The sequence below is a fragment of the Diachasmimorpha longicaudata genome, chromosome 13 (assembly GCF_034640455.1).
Source record: "Diachasmimorpha longicaudata isolate KC_UGA_2023 chromosome 13, iyDiaLong2, whole genome shotgun sequence".
Lineage (NCBI taxonomy): Eukaryota > Metazoa > Arthropoda > Insecta > Hymenoptera > Braconidae > Diachasmimorpha > Diachasmimorpha longicaudata.
Genome location: NC_087237.1, coordinates 1,512,589 through 1,537,767, shown reverse-complemented (window position 1 = coordinate 1,537,767; position 25,179 = coordinate 1,512,589). Strand labels below are relative to the sequence as shown.

The following is a 25,179-nucleotide window of genomic DNA, read 5'->3' as shown; positions in this document are numbered from 1 at the left end:
GCACACAATATGAAAGTAGTCCCTTGGCGGAAGACTAGCTTCATTGCGCATGCCCGGAAAATGGAGGGGAGACTTCGGGTTATACCCGATGTTAAAACTTATGCTGACTTTAGTATAGTCCACTGCTCCCAGATTAACTTGCAGCACTGCAGGGCTGTGACTGCCCTGCTGAGTCGCAGCCTTGCGGTGGAGCACACAGACATATGGCTTATACAGCAGCCCTGCCATCACGGAGGCTCGGTTAAAGGCTTATCTGGAGGCGAGGAGGAGCTATTCTACGCCCGGGGCGACCTGGGCCCCAGGGCCTGCATTGCTGTCAAAAAAGCGTGCGGAGCCAGGGGAATGGCTAACTTCTGCCACAGAGACTTGGTGGTGTTTGTCATGAGGCTTCGGGGGGAGGCAGGAGCGGAGGACATTGTATTCTGCTCGGCTTACTTCCCGCATGACTCACCGACACCATCACCTACCAAGGGACTGCGTGATCTAGTGAACCACTGGAGAGCCAAAAAGCTGCCACTCATCATAGGGTGCGACGCAAACGCGCAGAACGTGGTGTGGGGCAGTGAGAGATGCAGTGACAGGGGCACTGCTCTCTTGGAATTTATCGCAGACGTGGGCTGGAGATCCTAAACAGAGGCTCGAGGCCTACATTTGTCACCTCTCGCTGTCAATGTATCATTGACATAACCATGTGCACCCGCCGACTGGCGGAGCGATGCATGGACTGGAGAGTGGACCGGGAGGACACACTCTCCGACCATCAACGCATTAGATTTAGCATTGAGGGCTGTGCCAAGCTACAGCAGGATCGCCTGCACAGAAACCCAAGGGCCACCGACTGGGACTCCTTTGAGAGGAACCTCGGGGAAAGGCTCAGGGAAGGACGCGTAAAGCCCTGCAGGGATTCCAGGTTGGAGGACGAGGTGGAGAGAATCCACGTCGCCCTGACCGAGTCCTTCCAGATGGCATGTCCGGCTAAACGATGCAGGCAAGGGAACACAGTGCCTTGGTGGAGCCGTGAACTGGACAGGCTGAGAAGCCAGTCTAGGAGACTCTAGAACCGAGCGTACAAATCCAAGAGAGCTGAGGACTGGACTCTGTACAGAAATGCGCAGAGGGAGTACAAGAGGCTCATCAAACAATCAAAGGAGCTCACCTGGAGAACATACTGTGAGGAACTGGAGGCACTATCAAGGGTCTCCAGACTTCGCAGGGTTTTCTCCGGGGGCCCTGCACAAAGGCTGGGTGGAATCACGCTGACAAGCGGAGAGACCATCACAGAACCGCGAGAAGTCCTTGAGCATCTGGTTTGCGCGCACTTTCTGGACTCTACTATAGAGCACCCAGGAGAGTGCCCTGAGGCAGACTGGACGCGAACAGGAAGCGGCGATGCCGACTGGGGGAGCCGTAAGAATAGTAACGCTGGACAGGCTGCGATGGGCGGTGGACTCCTTCGAAATGTACAAGAGCCCGGGTCTGGATGGGATATATCCGGCCCTCTCACGAAGAGAGGGTCCATTGCTCCTGCGCAGACTGCTACCCGCACTGAGGGCCTGCGTAGCACTGGGCTATGTGCCCAGCAGGTGACGGGAAGTCAGAGTTGTTTGTATCCCCAAGCCGGGCAAATGCAGCTATGACAATGCAAAAGCCTACAGACCGATCAGCCTAAGCTCCTTCCTGTTGAAGATGCTGGAAAGACTGGTCGACAGGCATATTAAGGAGGGGGCACTGAGGTTAAACCAGATATGGTCCTCACAACATGCATACCAAGCTGGCAGATCAACTGAGACTGCATTGCACCACTTGGTAGGCATAATAGAAAACGCAAAGGAAAGGAAGGAGGACACCCTCGGTGTCTTTATAGATATAGAGGGAGCCTTCGACCATACTTCTTTTGACATGATGGAGAAAGCGGCGGCATCATTTGGGATCGAGGCGTCGGTCACCAAATGGATAGCCGCCATGCTCCGAACTGGAGTTGTGCACCCCACCTTAGGGGACAGTGCGGTAAGGGCTGCGGCAGGGGGCGGGGCTGCCCGCAGGAGGGGGTTATCGCCCCTCTGCTGTGGCTCCTCGTTGTCGACGGTCTCCTCACTGGACTCGAGGAGCTGGGGGTAAGGACAGTGGTCCCGCAGGGGGTGCAATGGCGGGTAAAACCGCCCTTACACACGGGGGGTGACGACCCCGTGGACCCTGAATCGAACTTGGTGTAAGGATTGGGATCCCCCTTTTGGGGGGTCTCAATAATTATACCAAGGGCGTGTTACGGGTGGAGGGGGGGGGGGTTCGGTGGAGGAGGGTCGCGGATTGGGTCACGGTGGGGTGGGCCGGACTTCGGGAGACGCGAGGGAGCGCGAAATCGGCTGGTGGAGGGGTGGTTCCACGTGGTGGAGGGCGAAATCGGCGGGTGGAGGGGTGCGAGACCAACCTACTGGGGTGTTCGGAGGGGGAGAGTCGCGGATTGTGTCACGGTGGGGGGGCCGGACTTCGGGAGACGCGAGGGAGGGCGAAATCGGCTGGTGGAGGGGTGGTTTCACGTGGTGGAGAGCGGAATCGGTTGGTGGACGGGCAATTGCACGCGCGGGTGGGGGTTCGGGGGGACAGGCTGCTTCACAGTGCGAAGGGCATGGACACTGCGGTTCTCGCAAGTGGTCCCAGCCACGCGCTAGTAGTCGGAATCTCCCGCAACGGCGGAGGCCGGCGAAAACGCGACGCCACACGTGGGGCTGGGTCTCAGGGGGAGTGGGTGGGTGTCCCTCGGGAAAGGGTCGGGTCGCGGGGTGGGTCGTCGGGTCCAACGGGTGGGTTCCCCCTTTCTGTGGGTCTACTCCCTCTCTGCTCCTCTTTCGAGGGGAGTCGAGGTGGAGCTCTCCTGCAGCGCCTCCCCCGGGCCCCGATCCGAGCTACCCCGGCGGGAACCGGAAGGCCCCTCCCAGGGACGGTGCTCAGCGTCCCGAGCTACCCAGCTCGGTGCCGCGGGGAACCGCCCCATCTAATCCTTAATGCTCTTATTTTCACTTTCTCCTTTATTTTTCAGCTTTTCAGCTCTTGCCTTTTGGCACGGCCGGCGACCGTATCGTCTACTTCAACCATGGCAGGGCATTTTACAAATCTTTTCCGGAGGCTAAACTGCCCCCAATCGGATCTCCGGGGGGGCACAAAAATGCGTCCGTCGTGCGGCGAAGTCTGCGCATCGCCTCTCAGCATGCCAGAGCAACATCTCCGGTGACTACATCGAGGGACCCAAGGAGGGTGGTGCCCTCAAGGGTTCGTAGTCGCCCGCCGTGCGCCGGGGTACTGCCCTCCCGACGAGGGAAAGGTTCCAGCCTTCGTGCTGTCCACGAGAACGTCGCAGACAACGCGGGATTGACTGCGCAGCCGAGCCAGCTAACGCCTGGATTTTCAAGAACGTCGACCGGTGAGTCCACTCAATTATTAGGTAGGGTTCGCGAGTGCCACGTTAGTTTAAGTAGGATTGATAGTCATCGTGTCGCGACCGGAGGCTCACCGGTACCCCCCGTTCCAATAGGTCACCCTCTCCGGACCCCCGCGATCGAGGGACCGGGCGCGCAACGCGACGTTAGAATACTGCAATTGAACATGTCCCGCTCAATTGCAGTAACCGGGGAGGTCTTCCAGCTAATTCGCAAAGAGCGTCTGGACATATTGTTGCTCCAAGAGCCGTATGCCATTCGTGAGGCGAACACCTGGGCCATCCGCGGCCTAGGACTCGGAATGCGTATTGCCGCGAGCTCAACGGAGCGACCGTGGGCGGCCGTCGTTGCGTGCAACTCCATCGTGGAGATTGCTTACGTCTCCCGATTAAGTACTGCACATTGCGTTTGTGCTGAAGCCCGCGTCCCCAGTGGATCCTTCTTCGTCGTCTCCAGTTATTTTCAATACTCGGAAGACATAGAAACCCACCGGTGGCAGCTTGAAAAGGTTCTCAGCTGTCTCAGGGGTCGCCGCGTTTTGGTGGCGGCGGATGCCAACGCCCAACACTCCTTTGGAGCCCCAGGACCACTGACCGTGGTGTCCTCCTGGGTGAGCTCATCGAGTCTTTCGGTCTCCGCGTCGCGAATGATGCTAGGCAGGGCCCAACCTTCAGGGGTGCCGCAGGTACGTCGTTCATCGACGTCACACTGGCCACTCCTGGCATGTATAAATTCATACGTGCATGGAGGTTGGAGGACGAGTGGTCCACCGGTGACCACACGTTGGTTTTCTTTCGTTTAGCGATCCGGAGTTCCTCACCGCGCGTCAATAACTCGGGAGTCGGCGAGGGCTCTACCATGCGGTTCAACGTTCGTCGGGCCGACTGGGAAAAGTTCGAGGCGACCCTCGATGAGGAGGCCCGTGAGAGACTCGCGGACCATCCGCTGGGAGATCCAGCGGATGGTCCACGTTGAGAGAATGGCAGAGGTGCTGGGTGACGTACTCACCAAAGCCTGCCAAGATTCTATGCCGCGCCGTAAACGTTACCGTCGTGCGAATCCGTGGTGGACCGAGGAGCTGACCAACAAACGCAAGCTGGTCAGTCGTCTCCGAAACGGCTACCGAAGGCAGACTAACCCTGACGCGCGAAAAATCAAGCAGAATAGGTATCGTGTAGTCTTACGGTCCTATACCAGACTACTTAGGACGTGTAAGGAAAATAGCTGGCGCGGTTACATAACGACGGAAAGCAACGCGAATCCCTGGGGCTTCCACTATAAATACGCGGCTGATAAATTGCGCGTAGGCACGGTCCTCAGCACACTTAGAACCGCGAATGGCACGACACTTACAATGCGTGAGACTCCTGAGGTACTGTTGGACACACACGTACTCGACGACGACCCCAACGCAGACACACCGGAACAGACCGACATCCGCGAACGCGTCAAGAACCTAAGGGTTCAAACAGAGGACGCACGAGACTTGACGGACGACCAACTTAAGGGTATCGTAAAGACCCTTAAGAATGACAAAGCCCCAGGATGCGATTTAGTAGAAGTTAGGGTCCTGAAAGTCGCGGTCATGAGGATGCCTCACATCTTCACGCGGCTCTTCAACGCCTGCCTGAAGCATGGCGTATTCCCCGCCGTTTGGAAAGTCGGCACACTTCGTGCTCTCCTCAAAGGAGTTCACAAGGATGTGTCCGACCCCAAATCCTACCGTCCCATTTGCATCTTGTCGGTTGTCGGGAAATTTTTCGAAAAGGTCCTGCATGGGATCCTTACGGCGAAAGTCCTTACCGATGACAAATTATCAGGACGTCAATATGGCTTTCTGCCTGGACGCTCCACGGAAGACGCGATAGTAGAGTTGCGTGAATTAGTCGAACGCGGTAACGACAAGAGGTACGTCATTGGACTCCTTTTCGATATTTCAGGAGCCTTTGACAACGTGTGGTGGCCCCTAGTCCTCCAGTCGTTGGCGGATCGAGACTCCATGCGATAGTATGAAAACAACCTTGCCAGGTTATGGTTTTCGGAAACCTCGCATGGCCTATTAATCTACTCTACTTACATGATAATAAACACTTAGGCCATTACCCACTGCCAACGGGGGGATTGGAAAAATCCATACTGTCGGCCGGTGCAGAAGGCCGAAGAACACTTTGCAACCATGACGGCGCCAGGTCACAAGTGACTGACGCAGGCATGGCTCCCACGGGGAACCTCGGGGCGGTGGTCCTTGGTGTCAGCCTGACACCCAGAATGTGAAAGTTGGATAAGGGTATTTGGGATTAACAGAAATAGAGTTAAAGTAGTAGAATTGAAGTAATAGGACAGAAGAAGAAGAAGAAAGGAGAAGAGGTGAATTTAACTCTCATTCATATCTGCAACCGGGACAGCGTTACCCGGAGAAGGGTACCGGGTTCCTGTCCCACGACTCTCGTCTCCGACAACGAGAGCTGATTGGTCCCATTCATTCGTTCACTCATCGTCGCCGCGACTTCTCATTTCCGCGTACGCTTCCACGCATTTCAGCCACATACATTCCCTGCAAAAATCCGCGAACACGGCGAATGACTCCCTGGACGACACTAGCGCTTGTGCCGCCTGGGGCCATTGGCGATTCCCGATTATTCCCGCGATGCACTCCCGCTGTGGTGCATATATCGGACAGTCCATGATGAGGTGCTGGACTGTGTCTTCAGCCTGGTCGCACTCGCAGTTGCGTGATTGGGCAAGGCCCTGGTCGTGAAGATAGGACCGGAATTGCCCATGCCCTGTCAGGACCTGCGAGACCCAGTGGTCGCACTCGACCCACTTAGCGTCCAGGCGCGCCGCAGTATCGGGGAAGAACGCAAAGGCGTTCCTCCCGGTTGAAGCCCGCTTAAACCTATCCCTCCAGAGATTCCGGATCTCTGCCTTTATATCCTCGACGGCCTCGACCGGGCGGCCGCTGTCATCAACGCGTGGATTCGCGGGGTCTATTTCTACATCACCTATTCTGACCGCAATGCCTTTCTTGGCTTGGTAGCGCGCTGCTCTTTCCCTCAATAATAGGTCCACAGGAAGAACTCCCGCCGCTGCGCAGAGTGCTTCATGTGAGGCCGTCCTATACGCGCCAGTCACCGTTAGCAGCGCGCTCCTCTGCGCGGTACGGAGTTTCCTCCAGTGGTACAGTGTGCACCGGTCCACCCACCCGTGGGCTGCATACGACGCGACAGCCTGAAAGACGCCCTGAAACACGATTTTAACCGATCGGTATCGGAGTCCCCGGTGCTTGTGCATTAGGGCCGATAGCCGAGTGAAAAGGACCCGAGCCTTTTCGTGTATATGTTCGGTATGGGTCCGGACCCGCATGTTCCTATTAAAATGTACCCAGAGGTATCTAACGCTATCCTTGAATTTAATTTTCTCCCCGGCGAGCCTAATCTCGGGTGGGCGGATATCCAACACCGGTTTAACGCGTCGGCGTGTCCTTCGCGCCCGATCCCACCTGTACTCCATCAGCGGCGCTCTCTTCTGCGAATTGCATGACAGGACTATTGCCTCTGTCTTGCTCTTCGAGAGTTCGAGCTTCGCTGATGCGCACCACGACGCGATGTGTTCGATGACGTCTCGGCCTATCCTTTCTATTTCCTTACGCGAGTCGGCCGATACGACCGCGATAAGGTCGTCCGCGTAGGCGACTTCGATTGCGCCAAAATTCTGCTCGATGCTCTTGAGGAGGGCATCGAACATGAGATTCCAGCAAGCGGGGCCGAGGACTGGTCCTTGCGGACAGCCCCGGGTGGCCGGCTTGGAAACCTCTTGGTCGCTCCAGGCGATCTTGACAGTCCGATTGTCGAAGTAGCTCCAGAGCACTTCAAAGACATTCTTCGGGCAGTCTCGATCCGCCAAAGACTGGAGGACTAGGGGCCACCACACGTTGTCAAAGGCTCCTGAGATATCGAATAGGAGTCCAATGACGTACCTCTTGTCGTTACCGCGCTCGACTAATTTACGCAACTCTACTATCGCGTCTTCCGTGGATCGTCCAGGCAGAAAGCCATATTGACGTCCTGATATTTTGTCCTCGGTAAGGACGTTCGCCGTAAGGATCCCGTGAAGGACCTTTTCGAAAAATTTCCCGACAACCGACAAGAGGCAAATGGGACGGTAGGATTTGGGGTTGGACACATCCTTGTGAACTCCTTTGAGGAGAGCACGAAGTGTGCCGACTTTCCAAACGGTGGGGAAAACGCCGTGCTTAAGGCAGGCGTTGAAGAGTCGCGTGAAGATGTGAGGCATCCTCATGACCGCGACTTTCAGGACCCTAACTTCAACTAAATCGCATACTGGGGCTTTGTCATTCTTAAGGGTCTTTACGAGACCCTTAAGTTGGTCGTCCGTCAAGTCTCGTGCGTCCTCTGTCTGGACCGTTAGGTTCCTCGCGCGTTCGCGGATGTCAGTCTGTTCGGGTGTGTCTTCGTTGGGGTCATCGTCAGGTACGTGTGTGTCCAACAGTACCTCAGCAGTCTGACGCATCGTAAGTGTCGTGCCATTCGCGGTTCTAAGTGTGCTGAGTACCGTGCCTACACGCAATTTATCAGCCGCGTATTTATAATGAAAGCCCCAGGGATTCGCGTTACTTTCGGTCGTTATGTATCCGCGCCAGCTATTTTCTTTAGATGTCCTAAGTAGCCTAGTATACGATCGCAGGACTACACGATACCTACTCTGTTTAATTTTTCGCGCGTCAGGGTTAGTCTCCCTTCGGTAGCCGTTTCGGAGACGACTGACCAGTTTGCGTTTGCTGGTCAGCTCCTCGGTCCACCACGGATTCGCGCGACGGTAATGGCTGCGGCGCGGCATCGAATCTTGGAAGGCTTTGGTGAGTACGTCACCCAGTACTTCTGCCATTCTCTCAACATCCGCTGTAGAATCCAGCGGATGGTCCACGAGTTTCTCACGGGCCTCCTCATCGAGGGTCGCCTCGAACTTTTCCCAGTCGGCCCGACGAACGTTGAACCGCATGGTAGAGCCCTCGCCGACTCCCGAGATATTGACGTGCTGTGAGGAACTCCGCATCGCTAAACGAAAGAAAACAGACGTGTGGTCACCGGTGGACCACTCGTCCTCCAACCTCCATGCACGTATGAATTTATACATGCCAGGGGTGGCCAGTGTGACGTCGATGAACGACGTACTTGCAGCACTCCTGAAGGTTGGGCCCTGCCTAGCATCATTCGCGACGCGGAGACCGAAAGACTCGATGAGCTCACCCAGGAGGACACCACGGTCGGTGGTCCTGGGGCTCCAAAGGGAGTGTTGGGCGTTGGAATCGGCCGCCACCAGAACGCGGCGACCCCTGAGACAGCTGAGAACCTTTTCAAGCTGCCTCAGGTGGATTTCTATGTCGTCCGAGTATTGAAAATAACTGGAGACGACGAAGAAGGATCCACCGGGGACGCGGGCTTCAGCACAGATGCAATGTGCTGTACTAAGTTGGGACACGTAAGCAATCTCCACGATGGAGTTGCACGCAACGACGGCCGCCCACGGTCGCTCCGTTGAGCTCGCGGCAATACGCATTCCGAGTCCTAGGCCGCGGATGGCCCAGGTGTTCGCCTCACGAATGGCATACGGCTCTTGGAGCAACAATATGTCCACACGCTCTTTACGAATTAGCTGGAAGACCTCCCCGGTTACTGCAATTGAGCGGGACATGTTCAATTGCAGTATTCTAACGTCGCGTTGCGCGCCCGGTCCCTCGATCGCAGGGGTCCGGGGAGGATGACCTATTGGAACGGGGGGTACCGGTGAGCCTCCGGTCGCGACGCGATGACTATCGATCCTACTTAAACTAACGTGGCACTCGCGAACCCTACCTAATAATTGAGTGGACTCACCGGTTGAAGTTCTTGACGATCCCGGCGTTGGCTGACTCGGCTGCGCAGTCAGTCCCGCGTTGTCTGCGACGTCCTCGACGTCCGCGTGGACAGCACGAAGGCTGGAACCTTTCCCTCGTCGGGAGGGCAGTACCCCGGCGCACGGCGGGCGACTACGAACCCTTGAGGGCACCACCCTCCTTGGGTCCCTCGATGTAGTCGCTGATGGTGGTGTTTCTCTGGCATGCTGGGAAGCGATGCGCAGACTTCGCCGCACGACGGACGCATCAGTGTGCCCCCCCGGAGATCCGATTGGGGGCAGTTTAGCCTCCGGAATAAATTTACAAAGATGCTCTGCCATGGTTGAAGTGTGACGAGACGGTCGTCGGCCGTGCCAAAAGGCAAGAGCTGAAAAGCTGAAAAGTAAAAGAAAAAGAATGAATAAGAGGATTAAGGATTAGATGGGGCGGTTCCCCGCGGCACCGAGCTGGGTAGCTCGGGACGCTGGGCGCCGTCCCTGGGAGGGGGCCTTCCGGTTCCCGCCGAGCTGGGGAGCTCGGATCGGGGCCCGGTGGAGGCGCTGACGGAGTGCTCCGCCTCGACTCCCCTCGAAAGAGGAGCAGAGAGGGAGCAGACCCACAGAAAGGGGGACCCCACCCATCCCACCCGACGACCCACCCCGCGAACCGTCCCTTTCCCGAGGGATACCCACCCCCTCCCCCTGACACCCTGCCCCACGTGTGGCGTCGCGTTTTCGCCGGCCTCCACAGTTGCGGGAGGTTCCGACTACTAACACGTGGCTGGAACATGTTGCGAGAACCGCAGCGTCCATGCCCTTCGCACTTCGAAACAGCCTGTCCCCCCGAACCCCCATCCGCGCGTGGAATTACCCGTCCACTAACCGAATCCGCCCTCCACCACGTGGAACCACCCCTCCACCAGCCGATTTCGCCCTCCCTCGCGTCTCCCGAAGTCCGGCCCTCCCCACCGTGACCAATCCGCGGCCCTCCACCTCCGAACCCTCCAGTAGGTAGGTCTCGCGCCACTCCACCCGTCGATTTCGCCCTCCACCACGTGGACCCACCCCTCCACCACGTGGAACCACCCCTCCACCAGCCGATTTCACCCTCCCTCTCGACCCAATTCGCGACCCCCCCCCCCCACTGAAACTCCCCCTGGGCACAGGGGCTCACCCTGCACCCGCAACCCCCCAAGGTATAATTATTGAGACCCCCTAAAAGGGGAATCCCAATCCTTATACCAAGTTCGACTCAGGGACCGCGGGGTCGTCACACCCCGTGTGTAAGGGCGGTTTTACCCGCCATTACAACCCCTGCGGGATGGCGGATCGAGACTGTCCGAAGAATGTCTTCGAAGTGCTCCGGAGCTACTTTGACAATCGGACCGTCAAGATCGCCTGGAGCGACCAAGAGGTTTCCAAGCCGGCCACCCGGGGCTGTCCCCAAGGATCAGTCCTGGGCCCCGCTTGCTGCAATCTCATGTTCGATACCCTCCTCAAGAGCATCGAGCAAAACTTCGGCGAAATCGAAGTCGCGTACGCGGACGACCTTATCGCGGTCGTATCGGCCGACTCGCGTAAGGAGATAGAGAGGATAGGCCGAGCCGTCGTTGACCACATCGCGTCGTGGTGCGCATCGGCGAAGCTCGAACTGTCGAAGAGCAAGACAGAGGCAATTGTCCTGTCATGCAATTCGCAGAAAAGAGCGCCGCTGATGGAGTATAGGTGGGATCGGGCGCGAAGGACACGCCGACGCGTGAAACCGGTGTTGGATATCCGCCCACCCGAGATTAGGCTCGCCGGGGAGAAGATTAAATTCAAGGAGAGCGTGAGGTACCTCGGGGTACACTTTAATAGGAATATGCGGGTCCGGACCATACCGAATATATTCAAGAAAAGGCTAGGGTCCTTTTCACTCGGCTATCGGCCCTAATGCACAAGCATTGGGGGCTCCGATACCGATCGGTTAAAGTCGTTTTTCAGGGCGTTTTTCAGGCTGTCGCGTCGTATGCAGCCCACGGGTGGGTGAACCGTTGCACACCGTACGACTGGAAGAAACTCCGTACTGCGCAGAGGAGCGCGCTGCTGACGGTGACTGGCGCGTATAGGACGGCTTCACACGAAGCACTCTGCGCAGCGGCGGGGGTGCTTCCTGTGGACCTATTATTGAGGGAAAGAGCAGCGCGCTACCAAGCCAAGAAAGGCATTCCGGTCAGAATAGGAGATGTTGATATAGACCCCGCGAATCCGCGTGTTGGTAACAACGGCCGCCCGATCGAGGCCGTTGAGGAAATAAACACAGAGATCCGAAATCTCCGGCGGAGTAGGTTCGAGCGGGCTTCAACCGGGAGGAATGCCTTTGCGTTCTTCCCCGATACTGCGGCGCGCCTGGTCGCTAAGTGGGTCGAGTGCGACCACTGGGTCTCGCAGGTCCTGACAGGGCATGGGCAATTCCGGTCCTATCTTCACGACCGGGGCTTTGCCCAGTCACGCAACTGCGAGTGCGACCAGGCTGACGATATAGTCCAGCATCTTATAATGGACTGTCCGATATATGCACCACAGCGGGAGTGCATCGCGGGGATAATCGGGAATCGCCCGTGGCCCCAGGCGGCACAAGCGCTAGTGTCGTCCAGGGAGTCATTCGCCATGTTCGCGGATTTTTGCAGGGAATGTATGTGGCTGAAATGCGTGGAAGCGTACGCGGAAATTAGAAATCGTGGTGACGATGAGTGAACGAATGAATGGGACCAACCAGCTCTCGTTGTCGGAGACGAGAGTCGTGGGGCAGGAACCCGGTAACCTTCTCCGGGTAACGCTGTCCCGGTTGCAGATATGAATGCGTATTCGAGTCACCTCTTCTCCTTTCTTCCTCTTCTCCTATTCTATTTCTTTTAATCCCAAATACCCTTATTCACCTTTCACATTCTGGGTGTCAGGCTGACACGAAGGACCACCGCCCCGAGGTTCCCCGTGGGAGCCGTGCTTGCGTCAGTCACTTGTGACCCGGCGCCGTCATGGTTGCAAAGTGTCCTTCGGCCATCTGAACCGGCCGACAGTATGGATTTTTCCAACCCCCCCCCCCCTTTGCAGTGGGTAATGGCCTAAGTGTTTGTTATCATGTAAGTAGAGTAGATTAATAGGCCATGCGAGGTTTCCGAAAACCATAACCTGGCAAGGTTGTTTTCATAATACCGCATTGAGTAAGGACAGTGGCATATGCGGACGATGTGGCACTGCTGGTAACTAGCAGGAACGCGCGCATGCTACATAGCAAAATGCAGAAAGTGCTGAACTATGTTCAGCAGTGGTGCACATCGAAGGGCCTGAGGGCAAACCCAGGCAAGACGGAGATGGTGCACTTCACAAGCAAAGTCACGAACGACTTATAAATGTCTTGAAAGACAGAAATAGAAATAGTCTCGGAGGACTAAAAGAAAATACTAACTTGAAAGTTAGTTAACGAAACGGAGGAATACACACTGAGGACGAAAACGGCGTGCAAACAGTTTTTGTTCCTTGCCTCAGGGTGTGTCCTCAGAAGTATGGAAGGAAAAATCAGGGGATCAATGGTTGATGACCTTGGGCCCGAATTTTCCTTCCCTACTCTATAGTGTCAATGTTTCAGGGCTAACTCCAACCCCTCTACATTGAGGTGTCGAGAGTGTGGGCGGACTTCCACTCTCTCGACCGCAAATGAGAATTTTTTCGGGAGGTCCCATTTCCTCCCTCCACAATTCTCTTTAAGATAAATAATAATTAGCTAGATTAAATATTAACAATTTAAAATTAACAATTTAAAATTAAAACTATTTAAGAAAAAGAAATGTTGAAATAATTTTTCGATTCGGTTTATAAATATTCGTAACTCAGATTCTATAAAATCTTCTTTCGAATTATTTTTCAATTCGAGATGAATTAGGATTGTCTTAACAACGAGTTTTTTACATTGTCATGATCGTAGAAAAAATTGTAATTATTCTATAACAAAATTATTAAATTACAAGAATATTTTTTTAAACATTTAAAAATTGTCAAAAAGGGATTTATGACTTCTCGTTACGAAGAGAACTCATAGAACCCCCATAAAATTTGTAATGGGACGGAAACTCGAATTCGGTTTTACAAGAGTCTGGGCCTTAACAGCAAACAGACCCCACGCTAAAATAAGTAATAAACAGAAAGGGCTTAAGTTCCCTTAATGCATTTGTCCCATTTGAAAGTGAGTTTAAATTTTAAAATGAGGGAAATAACTGGGCATGCACTCCAGATGCCTTCAGCATGACAGACCCAACTTTATTACTTTTTACGACGGATTTTCCAAAGAAAAATCCGTCTGGAAAATTTTCATTAACATTTATTATATGGGCTGGCCTTTGGGTCTTCCCAATAAATGAACCCTATTTGAGCAATTTCTCCTCTTAATTGTTGAGAAAGAATTTAAAGAATTTACTTCGACGGATGTAACAGCCTAGTGAGATATTAATGTAGGGAGTCGAATTAACAAGTGGTGGACGAGGAGTCTTCTGCAAGAACGATATAGGGGAAAATCGGTTTTAATGAGATGAATATTAGTTCCCTTTTTTCAAGGATGAGATGCTGATTTGCGAGTTTTTGTAGGAGAGGATGTTGTGATAGCGAAAAGGTTCTCAATGTAAATCTATCTGAGAGTTGAGATATTCTAAGAGAAAGCGTAGGTTCCGAAGCCTCAGCCAGCATAACGTTTATGGGGGTGGATCCACGGTAGCCGATTGCTAGTCTCACAGTAGAGTATTGAAGTTTGTTTAACTTATCGAATTCATTTTGGTTGGAGTATCTAAGAATGTGGCTGCCGTATTCAATTGAGCAACGAAGGAGACCTCGATACAGTACAATTAAGTTCCTGGGGTCTGCTCCATAGTGGGTTTTTCAAAGAGATTTAATTAAAGATATTATCTTATTGCCCTTTTGGGCTACAGCATTGATGTGTTTGGAGAAGGAGAATCTGCTGTCGAGAGTGATTCCTAGGAATTTACTGGATTCTTCGGCTATGATTGGTGAATGGTTGATTAAGATTGAGTGATCAGAAGGATTGAATTGTTTTTTGGAAAAAATGATTAAATGAGATTTTTCTGGTGAGATTTCTAGTCTTTTTTGTGTCAGAAACTTGGAGATTTTGCTCACCGATTTCTCCACCGATTCTAAGACGTTGTTGAGATAGCGACCACGAGAGAAAATCACTAGATCATCAGCGAATGATAAAAATTGCGCTTTAAGTTCGTCGATAGATGGGATGTTGGCAAGGTAGATATTAAAAAGGATGGGGCTGAGAACTGAACCTTGGCCTGTACCTTTGTCCATTGGGTAGGGACCTTCCACGTTACCCTGAATGACAAAGTACAATTGTCGATAGGCGAGGACGAAATAGATGAAGTTTGCAATTTTTAGGGGAATACCAAGACGCGCGAGATCTTGATAAAGTAGAGATGGATCTACGTGATCAAAGGCGCCCTTTATATCCAGAAAGACACAAGCGGTAAATTCACTAGATGCAAACCCTGTGAGAATTTCCGTGGATAATATACCTAAATTATCAACACAGGATCGCATTTTACGGAATCCAAATTGGGTGTTTGGTAGAATCAATTGAGTTTCGAGCCACCACGTTAGGCTATTTGACACGATTTTTTCACACAGTTTCAAGAAGCAAGAGGTTAGAGCTATCGGTCGGAATTTATTAGGAGCTGATTTTGGGAGTAAAAAGACGAGAACTTGTCTCCAGGAGTCTGGAAATTGGCCTGCTTCTAAGAGTTTGTTGAAGATATTTAGTAGAATATTTTTATATTCTGGAGGCTATTTGTCGATTATAGAGTAGTCGATTTTATCAAGACCAGGGGAGGATTGTTTTTTCATAGAGTTCAGGGCTTGTGAAAATTCCTGAGGGGAGAACTCATTTTGTAGAAATGGAGAGGACTCGAATGGTATAGTAGGAGGAGGAGGAGGGCAATGGTTAGGTGGGAGATTTGGACAGAAGGTAGTGACAAATTCTCTCATTTTAGCTGCAGATTCATTGTCTTGTTTGGGAATATGAGCTGGGTTGTAATTGTAGCGATTTTTGAACCATTTAATTTTATTCCAGACGGTTTTGATGGAAGTGTTTCTGTCTAGGGTCATACAAAAATTGGCCCAACCTTTTATTTTTTCTTTCTTGATGATAAGTTTGGTAAGTGCAGTTTGTTTTTTCATTTCAATGTAGTTTTCTTCTGAGATGACTTTTCTAAAGGCAGTGGTGGCTTTTCTCCTAAGAGCTATAGCCTTTGAACATTGTTCATTCCACTATGGTGCAGGAGGGGAGTTTTTCTTCTGTTTTTTGTTATTAGAAGTGTTATGAGGATTGGTTTGAGGAAGAGTCCTTTTGGGTTTGGGGGAAGAAAAGGATATCGCGTTCATAATGTTGTCAATGAATAATTCGTATTTTGTTTGTAGGGGGGTTTCATTCGCGAGGTTTTGAACTAGATTTAAGTTGCCATTTAACCATTTTTCAAAAAGGTTCCAGTCTACTTTAGATTTTGTTACATCCGTCGAAGTAAACTCTTTAAATTCTTTTTAAATAATTAAGAGTAGAAATTGCCCAAACAGGGTTCATTTATTGGGAAGACCCAAAGGCCAGCCCAAATAATAAATATTAATAAAAATTTTCCAGACGGATTTCTCTTCGGAAAATCCGTCGTAAAAGGGAATAAAGTTGGGTCTGTCATGCTGAAGGCATCTGGAGTGCATGCCCAGTTTATTTCCCTCATTTTAAAATTTTAAATTTACTTTCAAATGGGACAAATGCATTAAGGGAACTTAAGCCCTTTCTTTTATTATTTATTTTAGCATGGGTCCAGACCCTTGTAAACTAAAATTCGAGTTTCCGTCCCATTACAAATTTTATGGGGGTTCTATGAGTTCTCTTCGTAACGAGAAGTCATAAATCCCTTTTTGACAATTTTTAAATGTTTAAAAAAATATTCTTGTAATTTAATAATTTTGTGATAGAATAATTACAATTTTTTCTACGACCATGCCAATGTAAAAAATTCGTTGTTAGGACAATCCTAACTTATTCTTTCAATTATTTTTCAATTCGAAAGAATATGTTAGAGAACCTCAACTATTAATGTTAGTACAAACTAAATTGGAAAATTACCCAACATTTTTTTTTTGTTTAATCTTAAATAGTTATTAGTTTAAATTATTAATATTAAATTATTATTTATTTTAAATAGAATTGTGGAGGGAGGAAAATGGGACCTCCCGAAACAATTCTCATTTGCGGTCGAGAGGGGGAAGCACGCCCACACTCTCGACACCTCAATGTAGAGGGGTTGGAGTTAGCCCTGAAACATTGAGACTATAGAGTAGGGAGGGAAAATTCGGGCCCAAGGTCATCAACCATTGGTCCCCTGAATTTTCCTTCCATACTTCTGAGGACACACCCTGAGGCAAGAAACAAAAACTGTTTGCACGCCGTTTTCGTCGTCAGTGTGAATTCCTCCGTTTTCGGTAACTAACTTTCAAGTTAGAATTTTCTTTTTAGTCCTCCGAGACTATTTCTACTCTCGTCTTTCAAGACATTTATAAGTCGTTCGTGACTTTGATTTTCAAGTTTAATTTACTCAATTCTTTTGAGATTTTTCTTTTTGTTTACATACATTAGATTCGCATATTTATATAACGCAAAAATTATAATTTAGTAGATTACCAAATAAGTGGAAATAGTGTTTAAGTGAATTGTAAGGTGAAGCAGAGACTCATCACCCGTAAGTTTTTGTATATATATATATTTTTTGTAATTTACTTTTTATTTAAATATAGACTCTTCGGAGTCAGGCTAATTAAAATCCTCGACAATTTGTTTATTTTATTTAAATCCCTATTCAGTGGGTTGGGTTTTAATTCCATGGGAAATTCCATTTAACTATCATTTAACTTCGTCAAATCGGTTAATTTTGACGTAAGAAAATAATCCTCGATTATTAAATAAACTAATTTATTTACGCGATTTCCTCATCGACATTTCATGTTTATAATCACATTCCTCAGAAAAAAGCCTTTTGACAGAATGTTGTCAACCAAATGGGTTTACAAGATATTTGTCAAAAACCATTTTTTATAAAAAAAATCCCCAAAATCACGGGCATCCCCCTTGGCATTCCGGAGATAATTGTTTAAATGTTAATTATCTCATAATGCAACAAGCCTACAGTATTTTGTCAGGAGATCTTTTTCAATGTAAATTTAATTTACAAAAAGAAAGATCTGTTGATAAAATACTGTAAACGGGCCTGTTACAAAAATAATCAACAATAAACAATTGATTCAATTTATTTTCAGGCATGGGATCTCTGTAGCATCTGAAATATCCAGACTAGCTGCTAACAGCTACATCCAGCGTAGGAGACAACAGATAGGTCGACCTAAACTGCCACAAACGTTGGAAGATTTGGCACAAACTCTTACCAATAACAATGAATTGAAGAACATTGTAGGAAATAATTATAAGGGAGCGGTTCAACCTACAGATGGGGGTGAAGGTTACGCCCTGATTTTTGCATCTGATATCATGATTTCAGAGTTGAACTCAGCGAAACTCATTGAGTTTGATGGAACAATGAAGGTAATAATTGGAAACATATTGATTATGAATTTGCAATCCCAAACCCTCAAATTGTTCCCCAAGTGGCCGTGAAGAATTTTTCGATTTCGCGATGCAATACATGAGCATAACGAACAATTTTGATTATTAATTTTTACGTTTCAGGCAATTCCACAGAAGCCGAAAGGAACGCAGATGTGGATAATCAGCTTCAGAAAGCACAACCAGGTATGAAGAACCCTTTTTTGTTATGGTTTTCTTTTGATAATGTAACCGACTCTACTTTTTTTCCTTGACAGGCTTTCGCCGCAGTTTACGCCTACACGCGAGGTGCAAGAGCATCCCTCTATGAAGCAATTCTACAGCGTATCATCCAATTAGCTCCGGGTTTGCAGAACGTAGAGCTAATTATCTCCGATTTTGAACGAGCACCACGCAAAGCATGCAAAGCATTGTTTCCGACAGCCAAATTGCAAGGTTGCCTGTTTCACCTAGTGCAAGTATGTTAACGCTCAAGTCTGTCTTGTAGTTTAATTTAGTTTTTATCAGGTATCTAATTATAATCAATTTATAGGCGATATCTGGATACTGGGCAGATATCTTGAAACTTGGAAAGCTTCAATCTCCCCGTGAAGTCAAATTTTTAAGTCGATCTCTTGGGTTACTTCCCCCTCAACTTTTGACGATTGGAATAGATGTCTTCGAAGAACTCACGCAGTCGCATACAGAAAATTTTCCAGAGCTTCGGCGTTTTATAGACTATTTAAGGAGACAATGGTTGTGGGATACTGAATGGACCTCTGTGTACGGGAGTCCGATTAGAACAACCAATGATGTTGAAGCATATAACCGCCATTACACGCCTCGAGTCGGTGGCCCTCGTTTTCATACTGATTCGTAAGTATATATACTTTATACTTCTTGACTCATGATAAGTCGGCCATCCTTTAAATAAATCCATTTTAGGATTTTACTTCACGGTTCATTGGAATAGTATCAATTCTATTTATTGAAATCCCGTTGTTGACAGGGATTCTGAATATTATATATCGTTCTTTTTCAATTGCAGATAACTTACAACAGGCCATCGAAGATGAATCCATAAAGTTGTAGAGATTGAAAAATAATCTACCCATCTCAAAAACCAAAAAAGAAAAGGAACTTTACAATATGGGGCATGTGCATCCTGCAAGCGCAGGACAAATACCTCACTGAGGTTGAAACAGGAACGACCCTTCCAAGGTGAGATTTTTATTAACAAATATTATATTAAATGGTCGAGAGGAGGGGGCGAGTATCGATACCTTTTTGCCCATGTGATGGATTAACGAGATTGCTATATTCTATTGAAAACAAGAAAAAATACCTAACTGCAATCCAAGTTCTCTAAAAACAATAATCATCTTAAATTTTCAGGAACATCACAAAGAAGGCTGTTTATAATTTTCTAAGAGAATGTCTACCTTCAAATAATCAAGACATAATTAATGAAGAACACGGGAAATCCTTCCCACGGAATAATTGTGAGGTGCAGCATTCAGACGTCCTGGGGCTGGACGATGAAAATGCAGAGTATGGAGGTAAATAAATCAAAAACAATAAAAAACGTAATATGTGGCCTGTTTTATTGTGATAATAACCTTTCTAATATATATTTTCTCTGTTTCAGTTAAGAAAAAACGTCAAAGTTCCTCAAGAAAAAGTCAAGCGAGGAAACAACCTTCAGCAATACCGTGCTCTGATCGAAACCGCGAGAGAAAGCAAATACTCACGATACAGCGTAAGATTTTTACGTAAAAAAATAATATTTTTCATCTATTTGCTTCTCAACCTTTTAAATAATTGACTATCATTTTTTCAGAGCCAGAGGACGTGAATGGGATTGATGAAAGTGAAACCAATCATGATTGGGATGTCTTGGAATATCTGTTGCTGGCTGGTCATGGGCCAAGTTGTCCTTATTTGTAAAATGTTTAATATCGATAAAAATATTGTAGATATTCTATAAACAAAATTATATTTTGAATAAGTTGTGGTTAAAATTATTCCAACATACCGATGCAGCATGTATTCTTTGCGTTTTTCATTCGTTGCTATTTCTTGTTGATGGTTTGACAGTCTCGCGATTGGATTTGCACAATTATTTAATTTTTAATCATTGCAAAGAATAATAAAATGAAGACCCCATATATGCTAAAAAATTTAATCATAAGATTAACAAATTGTTACGTCAAAATTAACCGATTTGACGTAGTTAAATGATAGTTAAATGGAATTTTCCATGGAATTAAAAACCAACCCACTGAATAGGGATTTAAATAAAATAAACAAATTGTCGAGGATTTTAATTAGCCTGACTCCGAAGAGTCTATATTTGAATAAAAAGGTAAATTACATAAAAAAAATATATATATATAAACAAAAACTTACGGGTGATGAGTCTCTGCTTCACCTTACAATTCACTTAAACACTATTTCCACTTATTTGGTAATTTACCAAATTATAATTTTGGCGTTATATAAAAATGCGAATCTAATGTATGTAAACAAAAGAAAAAAATCTCAAAAGAATTGAGTAAATTAAACTTGAAATTCAAAGTCACGAACGACTTATAAATGTCTTGAAAGACGAGAGTAGAAATAGTCTCGGAGGACTAAAAAAGAAAATTCTAACTTGAAAGTTAGTTACCGAAAACGGAGGAATTCACACTGAGGACGAAAACGGCGTGCAAACAGTTTTTGTTTCTTGCCTCAGGGTGTGTCCTCAGAAGTATGGAAGGAAAATTCAGGGGACCAATGGTTGATGACCTTGGGCCCGAATTTTCCCTCCCTACTCTATAGTCTCAATGTTTCAGGGCTAACTCCAACCCCTCTACATTGAGGTGTCGAGAGTGTGGGCGTGCTTCCCCCTCTCGACCGCAAATGAGAATTGTTTCGGGAGGTCCCATTTTCCTCCCTCCACAATTCTATTTAAAATAAATAATAATTTAATATTAATAATTTAAACTAATAACTATTTAAGATTAAACAAAAAAAAAATGTTGGGTAATTTTCCAATTTAGTTTGTACTAACATTAATAGTTGAGGTTCTCTAACATATTCTTTCGAATTGAAAAATAATTGAAAGAATAAGTTAGGATTGTCCTAACAACGAATTTTTTTACATTGGCATGGTCGTAGAAAAAATTGCAATTATTCTATCACAAAATTATTAAATTACAAGAATTTTTTTTTAAACATTTAAAAATTGTTAAAAAGGGATTTATGACTTCTCGTTACGAAGAGAACTCATAGAACCCCCATAAAATTTCTAATGGGACGGAAACTCGAATTTTAGTTTACAAGGGTCTGGACCCACGCTAAAATAAATAATAAAAGAAAGGTCTTAAGTTCCCTTAATGCATTTGTCCCATTTGAAAGTAAATTTAAAATTTTAAAATGAGGGAAATAAACTGAGCATGCACTGCAGATGCCTTCAGCATGACAGACCCAACTTTATTCCCTTTCACGACGGATTTTCCGAAGAGAAATGCGTCTGGAAAATTTTTATTAATATTTATTATTTGGGCTGGCCTTTGGGTCTTCCCAATAAATGAACCCTGTTTGGGCAATTTCTACTCCTAATTATTTAAAAAGAATTTAAAGAGTTTCCTTCGACGGATGTAACAATTGTTTAAATTTTTGATCTTATCAAATTATTTTAATAAATGATTTTTTTCCAAACCAACTCTTGTATTGTCATAAATAATCCGAATGTTAATTATAATAAGTTTTTATTCACCCCCCCCCCCCTGAAAGGACTGTCGTGCAATTGGCAATGAGCGAGAGAAAAATATGTTCCCCTCTCTCTCACTCACTAGCGGAATAGAACGCCCGCCTGTGGGGACGGAGAACCACGCACACGGCTTACCGGCGCACACGGGCGTACAGCCGCTTAACGCTCGCGCCCCATTGGCCGTCCTTTTTCCCCCCATATATCAGTAGCGGGCCGTCTAATCGAAAAGGGAAAAAGAATTTTTCTGGTCAGACTCACTCGCTGAGGATATGCCGGTTCGGTATCCGCATGTTCTTCTGAGACACCCTGTACTGTTCATTTGGAAATGCGAAAATTCCGCTCATTGAGTGTTAAGAATTATTGGGATATTGATAAAAGTAGATAAATAAATAGAGCAACACAACCAATTATTTTAACTCTACCACTTCACTATTGGCACGAGAAAGACACCATTGACCTATAGGACCGTTGTCCAGAGACTCAATTATTACTAGTTGAAAAAACTTTTACTAAGGGAGAAAATACGAGAAGGTTTATAACTGCAGAGGACAGAGTTCCCTTTGAATACCACATCTGGTAAGGATTACAATGCTTTCAAGTTCGGCGCACACCCGATCACAAATTAGTACTTTTCTGGAGACTCTTTCAAACACGTCATAAACCTTGCCGACGGATTTTTGAAGAGGAACAGAAGAGCGGTGTTGTAATATTTCAACAAGAATGTAACCAAAGGGATTGGCCAATAGTGCAGGAAAAATGTTCAACTCACAATCTGGAGATTCTATTGGTGATTTCTGTAGGAGGATCATATGTGTTGCAAGCATGGTCCTTCAAGTCCTGCTTGTAAGCATGAAGTCTCAGCTCATCCTTACCCTTTCCATGATTATGAGGTTTTCCATTTGTCTGGATCTCTCCATTATAATGGACAGAGATCCTGACGGGACATCGGTTGATTCTGGTGTAATGCGCACATCGAAATGATTTCTTTGTGGGTCCTTCATATACTATATGGAATATGTAATTTTCATAGAGATAACGACGTCTGCCGTTCGTCCCTGTGATTTCTATCACATTTTCTTGGTCCTGTTTAATTAAGAAAAAGTAGTTAGATATAATGAATTAACATATTACTGTGCACATTCGCAATTTATTTCATTACATTGTGATATAACTCACCATGGTTAATTCAGCTCTTCGCTTATGTTACACTCAATTGGTTTGTCAATACTAAAACTTCGTTTCAACCCACTCAAACCGTCACTACATACAATGTTACACAAAACTACTTTAACACCATGTTTGGGGATTTACTGACTTTAGGGTGGATGTGGGAGGAATTTGTATGAAATGATTCACTGGATGGAAGATGAATAGGGTGGAAAACAGTCTATTAAAGATTGAGGGTTTATATAAAAGTTTATTGGGGCCACGTGCCACCAAAGTCGTTTTCTTTACACTGATTTACACAATAACCCGGTGATGTACAATTTATAGTTCGATAGGTTTAAATCACAAATTAATAACACTGTTGATTAACTTTATAAACTGGGCTAATAATGCCGTTTATATCTAACGGAGATGTACTCGTCGGTGTACTCGGTGATGTACTTGACTCCAAGGGGAGATTTTCCGGGGTTGATAAACGTTACCGCGCTCGCTGAGGATCTACGATGAACTGGGCGAGTTTCGGTACTTCCGGGGTCAGCTCGGGGCCTAGTGACCCGAGGTGTCGCTGTCGACCTTTTGGCCTGACCGGGGGCCTTCATTACTATTTGAGCGCTAAATGTCTACGTTTCAAACACACCACTTTAATACGCTATACTGTACAAAAATTTGTTTTCTAACTCTAGGTGAGCATGGGTGAACGTAGGCTGCAAATAAATCACTGAGGGCGTGGCTTCGAGAACTGACTGTCTGTTTCGGTGATTTTCTCGTGGTATTTTCAGGGTACGACATTTCAGTTCCCTTAGCCGTGCTAATTTTGGGAGTATTTGATCGCTACGGTGGAGGTTGCCTGTAAAGAAGAGAATAAATTTATATTTCTTTTTTTTTTCAATGTTTGTTTATTGTTCTTACCTGTAAGGGTCAAGCGCTCAATTCGGGGACACGCCTCGACCAATATCCCCATGAAAGTGTCAGTGCACCACCGTTAAGGGCTATTCGCACTGTTAATAGAGAGACTCCTCAAGTTCTTCAGATTTAAAATGCTATTGAGCCCCTCTTCTGATAGCTTCATTACACGCTGAGCTCTACAAATTTCCACAGTCTCCAGTGTTGTAATAGTTGTAAAGCTCCGGAGCAAGAGATCATTGACGATATTTATCGAAAATCCCTCAAGGTTCACCAGTTCCACCATTTTCGTTGCCAAACCGTCGAGCATGTCTCCCTCATTGACATCTTCAGTGAAAATTCGCAGTCTCTGCAGCGATGGGCCATTCAATCTCTCGAACCAGGTGTTTATTCCCTTTATATATATTTCCACGGATAACTGATGTGAACTCTGGTTAACCATCCCTAAATCCCGCCATCTTCTGTCCTGCACCGGAGTGTGAGTCTTCACCTTGATCTCCTCCAATTGTCGGCATTTTCTTGATGCCTCTAAAATGGTTGTTGTCCTTTTGTGATGACGCAAATCGCTTAACTTGATCAGCCAAGGACCGCAGAGACCAATCACCCCCTTAACCATCGCATTGGCTCCTGTTTTTATTCTGACAATCTGGCCTTGTACAATAATGGTTTGCAGATGTCTTAGGAAATACTCTGGTGGTTCTACGACAACTTCCCGGCTGTCAGCACAAGAGAGTCTGACGACTCGATTCCATTTCTTGGACACTTTAAACAGGGTTAAAAAGAATATGAATACTAATGAAGATAATAATAGAATTAAAATTAATAGATAATAAAATTGATACGAATTCATCTTCCTTGGAAAAATTCGGTCTTCTAATAAATACTAACCCCGTCCTACTTTTAGCCGTTCCTCAAATCGGGGTAAACACTTGAATATTTCCATTAAGCAGTCATCAGGCAAGTTGGCCAAGGTCACTGCATTTATAAGATTGGAGTTGTTCATTGTTTTGTTTAGAATGTTTTCCCCAAATTCGGAAGCACTGATGTCACGATCGTGCACCTAGCAGACCGAACAAAGTACTGAAGTATTCGAGTGTAGTGGTGATAGGGTTGAAGACGGCGTTAGCCCCCCTAGTAGAAATGTGAGAGTTCTACTGATTCAAACGTGTGCATATTTTTTTTGTCTTTTATTTTCTACCCTCGAAAGGCACAACGGCTCTGATTCCTTCCCTTAGACTAACTTTAAAAAAAGGGCCACAACACCCATACGCAATAGTGAAAATAATTAATGAAAGTAATGAATGAAGCTGTTGTTGGATACCAGAGTAAAGTTACTCATTTTTAATAATCCACGAAAATGAAAGAACTGGACATGTGGGCCTGAGGAT

At 47.0% G+C, this 25,179-nt stretch overlaps 2 protein-coding genes across 2 annotated transcripts; one reads left to right on the top strand and one right to left on the bottom strand.

Annotated features, from left to right (window-relative positions):
* The first annotated feature begins 19,046 nt into the window (after positions 1-19,046).
* LOC135168476 (uncharacterized) lies at positions 19,047-19,943 on the top strand. Its single transcript, XM_064132692.1, has 4 exons — positions 19,047-19,188; positions 19,363-19,526; positions 19,616-19,726; positions 19,808-19,943. Exons 1-4 carry the CDS (start codon positions 19,124-19,126, stop codon positions 19,912-19,914), a joined length of 447 nt encoding a protein of 148 aa, XP_063988762.1. The 5' UTR covers positions 19,047-19,123; the 3' UTR covers positions 19,915-19,943.
* A 3,781-nt stretch (positions 19,944-23,724) lies between these two features.
* LOC135168620 (uncharacterized) lies at positions 23,725-24,794 on the bottom strand. Its single transcript, XM_064132999.1, has 3 exons — positions 24,680-24,794; positions 23,798-24,583; positions 23,725-23,735 (listed from the first exon to the last, which is right to left on the bottom strand). Exons 1-2 carry the CDS (start codon positions 24,792-24,794, stop codon positions 23,871-23,873), a joined length of 828 nt encoding a protein of 275 aa, XP_063989069.1. The 3' UTR covers positions 23,725-23,735; positions 23,798-23,870.
* Between the last annotated feature and the right edge of the window lie 385 nt (positions 24,795-25,179).

Excerpts from the sequence above, each read along its gene's own strand:
- LOC135168476 (XM_064132692.1), top strand. The coding sequence starts at position 19,124 with ATGTGCATCCTGCAAGCGCAGGACAAATACCTCACTGAGGTTGAAACA. Across the intron at positions 19,189-19,362 it reads ACAGGAACGACCCTTCCAAG|GAACATCACAAAGAAGGCTG; the intron begins GTGAGATTTTTA and ends TTAAATTTTCAG. Across the intron at positions 19,527-19,615 it reads TGAAAATGCAGAGTATGGAG|TTAAGAAAAAACGTCAAAGT; the intron begins GTAAATAAATCA and ends TCTCTGTTTCAG.
- LOC135168620 (XM_064132999.1), bottom strand. The coding sequence starts at position 24,794 with ATGAACAACTCCAATCTTATAAATGCAGTGACCTTGGCCAACTTGCCT. Across the intron at positions 24,584-24,679 it reads ACGGCTAAAAGTAGGACGGG|TATTCATATTCTTTTTAACC; the intron begins GTTAGTATTTAT and ends TATCTTCATTAG.